Source organism: Limulus polyphemus, unplaced genomic scaffold (genome assembly GCF_000517525.1).
Source record: "Limulus polyphemus unplaced genomic scaffold, Limulus_polyphemus-2.1.2 Scaffold3009, whole genome shotgun sequence".
Taxonomy (NCBI): domain Eukaryota; kingdom Metazoa; phylum Arthropoda; class Merostomata; order Xiphosura; family Limulidae; genus Limulus; species Limulus polyphemus.
Window position 1 is genome coordinate 75,129 of NW_013668619.1, and position 9,203 is coordinate 84,331.

General features: G+C 32.5%; 1 protein-coding gene across 2 annotated transcripts in view; it reads left to right on the forward strand.

The window, feature by feature from the left end:
* Nucleotides 1–8,472, forward strand: part of LOC106468442 (monocyte to macrophage differentiation factor 2-like) — a 20,133-nt gene extending 11,661 nt beyond the window's left edge. For both annotated transcript variants that reach the window (XM_013928869.2, XM_022396779.1), the window contains exons 2-6: nt 3,297–3,378; nt 5,941–6,098; nt 6,484–6,558; nt 6,861–6,968; nt 8,330–8,472. In XM_013928869.2, coding sequence (XP_013784323.1) covers nt 3,297–3,378; nt 5,941–6,098; nt 6,484–6,558; nt 6,861–6,968; nt 8,330–8,405 — 499 coding nt within the window. In that variant the 3' untranslated portion in view covers nt 8,406–8,472. The remainder of the gene's footprint in view (nt 1–3,296; nt 3,379–5,940; nt 6,099–6,483; nt 6,559–6,860; nt 6,969–8,329) is intronic.
* The last annotated feature ends 731 nt before the right edge of the window (nt 8,473–9,203 follow it).

The window sequence follows — 9,203 nt, forward strand, 5'->3', positions numbered from 1 at the left end:
CATTACCTAATAATTAAAGTTGTTTGTATTCAAACTATGATATCCCACATGCATTACCTAATAATTAAAGTTGTTTTCATTCAAACTATGATATCCCACATGCATTACGTAATAATTAAAGTTGTTTTCATTCAAACTATGATATCCCACATGCATTACTTTGCATTTACTATAATTAAAAAACATCCGAATCATTTTTTAAAGCAGCAACACCCAAAACTTTAATAATTTATTGACAATTCCTTCAATTAAGTCATTGATGTAAATCAAAAAGAGCAAAGTGTGAAACAATGAGTCCTCGGGTTCTCCACTTGTGACATTAATCTAGTTTGGATGAACTCCATTTATAACATAGTTTCTTCCATCCAGCCACTCTTCTATGATCCAACTTATACCCCACATATCTATATATATATATATCATTTGTTTAAAGAGCCTTTTATGTAGTACTTTGTCAAACGCTTTCTGTAAATCTAGATGCATCAAATTCACACCTTTACCCTCAACTACATTAACCTCCTCAAAGGATTTCAAAACATTAATAAGGCAAGATATTCCTTTAGTGGAACCATACCAACTATTCAACAAAATTATAAACTTTGTTAAATGAACTTACAAAGCATCTTTTATCAGACTTTCCACCCAAACTTTTCCCACAACTGATGTAAGACTAATGGCTCTATAATTATTGGAACAATTTTTATCACCTCCCTTCAAAAGAAGGGCTACATTAGCTAACTTCCAATCCTCTGGCACCTGCCCACTATTTAGGGACTGACAAAAAATAGTAGTAAGTGGCTCACTTATCCAATCCTTCAAAATCTTTGGGGAAATATCTGGTTCAGGAGTTTTATCATTCTATAAGTTTCTCAGTTTATTCTTAAGGAGCTCAGAGTTAATCTTGTTATCTAGCAGTTGCTCAGGATGTGGAATGCTGCTTAAATCTTCATTTATAAATATTTCAGAAAAAAAAAAATGTAATAATTTGGCCATCTCGGTCATCAGGTATAAGCCTTCCTGTATCATCTTTCAAAGGCCCTACTCCCATCCTGACATTTTTTTTTTTTTACCCTTAATGTATTTAAATAAATCCTCACTGTTAAATTTTACATTTTCAGTCAACCTTTTTTTATAACTGTCTTCGTCTTCTATAATTCTGTAAATCTTCCATTATTGCAGTTCGATTAAACCTTTAAAATTTATAATGCTTTTTCTCTGATTTTATCCTTTATGCCCTTCCTAAGCCAACCTACACCCACCCTCATTCTTTTATAAGGAACATGCCTATCTTGAATATTTAACACTTATTTTTAAGTATTCCACGTTTGATCAAAAACTCTGCCTAATTAAGTTTCCCAATTCACAACAGATAATTCTCATTTCTTCAAAAATTGATTTTTCGAAATTCAAAACCAAATCTCATTATTCCTTATCTTGATAAGCAGAATAACATCAGACTTAAAACATTGATCACTTACACCAAGATGTTCCCTATTAACCATTTCTGTATTAGAAGTTAACAATAAATCTAAAACAGTATTGTTCCTGGTTGGTTCTCAAGCCAATTGTTGAATAAAACCATCCTGTACAGTTTCTAAAAAACCTGTCTTCCCTCACGATTTTACTTATAACATTTCCCTGTCTATATGCCTGAAATTAAAATGCCTTTTAACATTTCCCTGTCTATATGCCTGAAATTAAAATGCCTTTTAACATTTCCCGGTCTATATGCCTGAAATTAAAATGCCTTTTAACATTTCCCAGTCTATATGCCTGAAATTAAAATGCCTTTTAACATTTCCCGTCTATATGCCTGAAATTAAAATGCCTTATAACATTTCCCGGTCTATATGCCTGAAATTAAAATGCCTTTTAACATTTCCCGGTCTATATGCCTGAAATTAAAATGCCTTATAATATTTCCCAGTCTATATGCCTGAAATGCCTCGTAACTCTAACCTCATTATCAGCTGAATTCTTTATCATACTGTAGAGTTCAATATTATCACTTGAATTGTTGCTGTGTGTGTGTAATCAGCTATGTGCAGTACAAGTAACTTTGTATCAAGAGACATTACAATGTGTTTACAGGTTAGGACAAAAGTTACTTTATATGTCCAGTGCAGTTGATATTATACGATTGGTAACTGTGAGCCAGTGTTTGAAACTAACAAGATAATACTCGTGTTTTACGATGTGGGTTATTATTAGATAAGTTGTCTACCTGCAGGGTTGAAAATCCAGAGTAAGAATGTATCTTTTTTTCTTGAGTGAAACTAGTCACATATTTTACTATTATTATTTTTGAAATTTGCACACATAAACTTGGAACTAATTACTTAAACAGAGGAAAGCTTTTTACATAGAACGTTGCTAGATTGTGAACAGTGTCTTTGTGAAGCCTATCTGTCTGATCACTGGACATAATTAACTTATATATCCAACTCATCATTATATGGTAAACAGTATGTCTTTGTGAAGTCTGTCTGTCTGATCACTGGACATAATTAACTTGTATATCCAACTCAACATTATATGACAAACAGTATGTCTTTGTGAAGTCTGTCTGTCTGATCACTGGACATAATTAACTTGTATATCCAACTCAACATTATATGACAAACAGTATGTGTTTGTGAAGTCTGTCTGTCTGATCACTGGACATAATTAACTTGTATATCCAACTCATCATTATATGGTAAACAGTATGTCTTTGTGAAGTCTGTCTGTCTGATCACTGGACATATTCTGCTCTTACATTTGATATATAAAATATTGATAATGTGTTACACATTTTTAGGGCTAATGTCAGTTATTTCATAAGTATGAATGAAAGGTTATAATTTATGCAGTCATGTCAAAGCAGGAAGGTTTCGTAACTTTTAATACATCTTTAATTTCTGTTAAACTTGAAGTAGCGTGTTTCGTAACTTTTAATACATCTTTAATTTCTGTTAAACTGGAAGTAGCGTGTTTCAGAAAACAGCTTGTACGTACACTAATCTTTGGTCTGTGTCACCCATTCTTAGTAGGTGTAAATTGTATTTCTAAAACGTAAATAAAGAGGAACTGATACGTGGTTACAATGATCTTAAGTTAGTGAATAACCCCATTTTTATGGATACCATCTAATTTTGATACTGTTTACAAAGTTATCGTACGGTTATTAGGGGAGGGAGAAGCTTGTGATAAGCAAATTTTTATTTGTCCGACGTTAGATTGATGTATTCCAAATGTATTGTATTAATTTATTTAAAAAACGTTTGCGAAGTAATTTGCTCTATATTTCTAAACAGGTTCATGAATACACCGGCCAAAAGAAATGAGGCCTACATCCCAACGGAAATTGAACATGTTGCCAATATTGTGACTCATGGGGTGAGTTTAATTATTTTGATTCATTATTTCACTTTGAAAGCAGTGTAAGAATACTGGATATAATCGTTTAAAATGTTTTAATGGAGGGAACATGTCGAATTTTAAAACTTCGACATGAGGATCTCGGACTGTGCAAGTAGTGGCCAAAAAAATATGAATTGAAGTAATATCTCTTAAGGATTCGTCCTTTATTGCACAAATCATAGGTGTCAGTGCCATGGGTGCTGGAGCACCTTCAATATTTATTGAAGCAAGTGCTACTGAGTACCCTGAAACTGTGCCAAAATACACCCAGCATCCCAAGTTATTTGGAAAAGTTGCTGCCAGAGGTCGAAATGCATGTACTCGCATTTGATGAAAAACAGCCTTACAAATGGCAAGGCTGACATGCATTAATACATAGTTTTATGTAGTGTTGGTCATTCTTTTTATACTATTTTGGCCCTCTTTGTATTAATATTAAAACATTTCACTGTTCTGGTTAGCAAGAATGTCGAAAGATGATTATTTAATGACCCAAGACGTGTTTCTTTTGAAAATTTTGAATCAGTATGCCTTCAGTTAATGTTTTCATGTGTAAGTCTTTTCAACGTTGCAGGTTTAGATAAACATATTCCATCAGAAACTGATTAAAACATCCATCAGTAACTTCCAAATGATTGTTTTATCTTTATTTTCGGTGTTCGTTATCCTATTGGGAAGTCACTGGCTTCACTAAGGAGAAAGATGAAATCAGAAATGGCTTGATAAGCTGTATTTATAAGGTTTCTAACAGCGACATATTATTAAGAACAGTTGTTAAGCTTCTTCACAAGCTACCCTCTTAAAAACACACAGGTACAGTTTGTACATATCTGAAAATATTCAGTTGCATGGAACCATGAAGTTCTCACGAGGATCATTCAGTTGCTACATGGAACCATGAAGTGTTTTTGTTAAGGTCTCTGTAGCAACTGATGTGTACATTCTCACAAGGATCATTCATTCTCACAAGGATAATTCAGTTGTTACATGGAACCATGAAGTGTTTTTGTTGTACACATCAGTTGCTACAGAGACCTTATTCTCACAAGGATCATTCAGTTGCTACATGGAACCATGAAGTGTGTTTGTTGTACACATCAGTTGTTACAGAGACCTTATTCTCACAAGGATCATTCTGTTCTATTTTATTAATTACAGTGAACTTTTAATTCTGGGTTCACATTGTTGTAATTCAAAAACTCAATAGTAGTTAACAATTAACATATATTTTATAATAAGTGTTAGAATCATGGTAACACCAAGAAAACATCTTTAATTATGGAGGTTGAAACCTCAACAAAGGTTTAAAAAGAAAACAGGTTTTAACAGAACGTGTGTGATAAAACATGCAGCATACATATATCTAATAATATTGTTAAGAGAGAATATTTTAAAGAAAGGCTTAAGTATTAGTATAAACACCATGTCTTTAAAATAATAAACATTGGGTATTCAGAAGACAACAGAGAGGAGTTGATGTTATTATTTAATGTTGGGTGAGAATTGAGAGACTTTCTTTAACAAAGAGTTTGTAATATATTGTTCCAGAGTCGAGAATATTAAGGTTTTTAATAAGGGTGGGGTGATTGTTATTCTCACTGTCCAGTCAGGTACGAGACTCGGGATGATTAGTTAGCTTTTAGCTGAAATTCCCACGTGCGTATTTGTAGCTGACGTGTAGTTTTACCAATATAGGTAGCTTTATAGCTACCACAAGTGTATTTGTGAATGACCCACGAACACGTAGGGATGGGTAAGAGTATTTTTGGTTTTTAACAAATTTGGAATACTAAATGTAGCTTAATTTTGTGGGTTAATATGTCTGATTATTTTTTAATCATTATTTCGTTATATGTTATGAATTTTGGAAATTTCAGCATGACGAGAGAAGTAGTTACGACAAATATATTACTCTGTTTAGGATATTTAGAACAAGGTTACATTCGAAGGAGCCTAATGTGAAACGGTCGAAATGAATGTATAAGAACATAAATGTTTTCTTATGGTAAACAGATGGGATAAGCGATTGTTGTTTATTATAAATATTCATTTGTGCCTGATCTTCCAGTATACGATACCTGTTTTAATGAACAAAAAAACAGCTTTTTTTAACTCTTACTGTGGTGTTTTGGTGAAGAAGGAACTATTTATCATTCATACTATGATGTTCGATTTGATGAACGAAGAGAAAACAACTTTTTCCATTATTATTACAATAATAATATTGTGAGAATATTAAGTTTAAGAACAAAATGTATATTAATTATGGTGTTACAGGTGCCACAGTAAGTACTAATATTTAGTTTAACTCACATACAACAAGCATCTTGATATCAGAATTGATTGCTCTAACCATCATTTTGAGCTTCTTGTGCACTACTATGATTATAATGATTTACTTTTAATCTTTTATGTGAATTAATGTAATGTAGTACTTCCGATCTTTGCACTTGTATTCCATAAGAAGGTTTTTACTACACAGAATCTTGTGTGTATTTAAATTATTTTACTTATCACAGTACCTGTTTTATCGTGCAGCTCTGGGTGTTACCAAGCGTACTAGGGTTGTTTTTCTTGGTGTACCAGTCGTCCAGCAGCCCTGAGTACATCAGTGCCATTATCTACGGGTTAGCCCTTATTGGTCTGTTCTCTGTGTCAACTGTCTTTCATTCTGTCTTCTACTCTGGACGCTTTAGGTCTGTAAAAGTTGCATCACTTTACTTGTACGATCTGTGTGTGTTAGTGTCTTAAAATCTATTTACGCTAAAACTATTGTAATTAAATTTTGTTTTAAACTCCTAATTATGGGACATTTTGTAATTCATTTACCGTATTTGTGATCCTTTTTATGTTTATGTCAATATTACATCACTTTTGAGCTAAAATAAAAGTCAGTTTGATGAAAATACACGTTTTAATACGAGACCTTCTATGAATTACAGATAGTCATAGACTAGGAACTTTGTTTTTTCTATCTTTAGAAAAATTATGAAAAAACATTTGTAAAAAATACCAATGTTTCAACATAGAGGCTTGAAATATATCGGTTATAGGCTTAACGTGTTATTTCTCTCCTTTAAGACTTTTGAAAGAAATCTTACACCGATGTGATAGAGCCGTGATCTACATTTTCATCGCAGCTTCCTACACCCCCTGGTGAGTTTGTTTTTTACCATTTTTTTTAGATTTTACTAATACAGCATTTAGTCTCCTTTTGTAAGTTAATTATTAGGTCGTAAATGACTCCATTCAGTTACTATACTTTAAGATCATCCTGATAATTGTTTGTGTTTTCTTCACTCATTAGAGAAGTCTTGTTTCAGTTCAAGGCTTGTTGCCGAAATAAATTTTTTTCTTCACAGTAGCAGTTTCTTACTTAGTGGATATATTATTTGTAGAGCTCATTCATAACCTGAATATGTTTCATTTTGCGAGATTGGTTTGTTCGTTTCCAATAGGTTAATGTTGAAAGATTTGGAGCCTGAAGCCTGGTCGAGTGAACTCTGCTGGTTTGTGTGGGTTATGGCCATATGTGGAATTGCGTATCAGAACTTATTTCATGAACGGTAGGTTGCTTTGAATAAATGTAACTTCTGAAATTTTGTTGAGTAATATTTTCATACAGTTAATATTATAAAAGGGTTAAATATTCTTCCAATAAGATCAATCAAGGCTCCTAAAACTTCACTGGTATTGTATCACGTCTACTTGCTTGACAACAACTCCATAGCGATGAGACTTCAGTGATAAAACCCAATATTCAATATACAGTTTCTTTTTTCCTTTATCTTTTCTTTCTTCTTCTTTTTCGAGACCAAAGTTTTTCCTGAATCTTTAAACTTCCAGATTTATTCGTGTACCTTTACGTTCAAGAACGTCTACTCCCATATAATAGGCACCGAAACGATTTTCGTATTTCACAAGGAAATGCTTTGGCTGCAAGTAATGAGAAATTTACAGAAGAGTAAAAAATACCCCCCCCCCCTCTCTCAGTCAGTGTGATTAATCAGTTTCTGTTGTTACATGATAACTTTTTATAAGACACAAAGTTTTATTAGAATTTAAAGTAAGATATATAATATTCTCTTATTTTTTTAGCTCGAGAGTTTTATGTGTGAAGTCTGTCATGAGCTATGCTTGTATATTTTTGAGAGTATTTTAAGTAAAATTAATATAGTACCTGTACCTTAAGGTGTGTAATCTTTATTGTTACAGCTTCCTGCTACTTTGTTTTTTTAGTTGTAGATTGAATGCCGCTTTTTTCACAGAAAACTGAAACTTGTGAAATAAGATTATTCCCGGTAACGAGGATATTCTACTTGTTGCAACAGCTAAAAGACTGAAGAAAAATTGTATAAAAAAATTGGGGATTTAAAAATCTGCAAATAGGGATTGTCAAAAAAAGGTTAGGAAAAAAGGCTGAAGATACTGTAGACATTTACTCAAACTACAAATCCTATTTTTTGGCTCCATGCCGTTACCTAGAATTACATTTGGTGGAGTCAAAGTAGAGATTTGTAGTTTGAGTAAATAAGTTAAAAGATTGAAGAAAACTTGTGCGATTCTTTTTGTTATGTCACGAGATACGATGATTACTCACTCTTTGTATTGTTAAGTACTAAGTAGATAACCTAAGAAATTATGTTATAACCATTTCTGTGACTCGAAGTAGTATATCGTGTTAATTTTGTAATATTTGCCAAAGCTGATTTTGTTAGAAGCACAAACAGTCAGTACGTCTGACCACCCTCAGAAGTTTGATTTGTAGTTTAGTATATAATTTTTAGTGTCTGAGATCGTCTTTATCCTAATACTTACATTCCACGAGTGTTATAATAATTAAATGTGACGTGAAACTAGATATGATGCTGTTACACGTGCTACAAGTATCATGGTAATTAAACCTAAGATGATGGTATTGTTACAGATATAAAACCTTGGAGACCTGTTTCTACCTGATCATGGGGATTATTCCTGCTGCTGCCGTCATGCACATGGTATAGTAGAAATTCAAGTATAACATTCGTAAAGTTTTGATCATTTTTATAAAAACAGAAGCGGCCATTGTGGGTTTTAAAACTTTAGTGTACAATATTAAAATTAGACTGTTAGTTCTCTACGAACTATTCCATTTGTACCTCAACATTAATCACCAGATTAAGATGGTACAGTAACAATCAACTTTATACAAAGGATCTGAAATACAATATTTTTCATACCCTAAAACTTTAGTGTACAATATTAAAATTAGACTGTTAGTTCTCTACGAACTATTCCATTTGTACCTCAACATTAATCACCAGATTAAGATGGTACAGTAACAATCAACTTTATACAAAGGATCTGAAATACAATATTTTTCATACCCTAGAGATTTATTTACTGTGTTAACTATTTTGTACCCTGGTTTTAATCACAGTAGGAATTGTAATGTCCTCTCCTCCCTCAATGGCTCAGCAGTTGGGTTTTAGTACCCGCAGTGGGCAGAGCACATTGCGTAGCTTAGTGCTAACCAACAAAGATATTGTAACATTTCTGAATTATACTAACTTACTGCTTCTCTTCAGTGTGATAATGACACATTTTTGTTTAGGTCTTCAGTTAAAATAACTTTCCATATTCACATAAACTTATCAAAAATATTCTATCATTTTCAGACTTTTATAAAAAACTGTAAATCAATCCCATTACACGTCACAATGACAAGAAAATTAGCTACCAGTTATTAATTTGTAGTAGTCAGTGCGAGATGTAACGTTAATGACACGAAAGATTTTAATGTAATTGAAATCTTTTGGCAT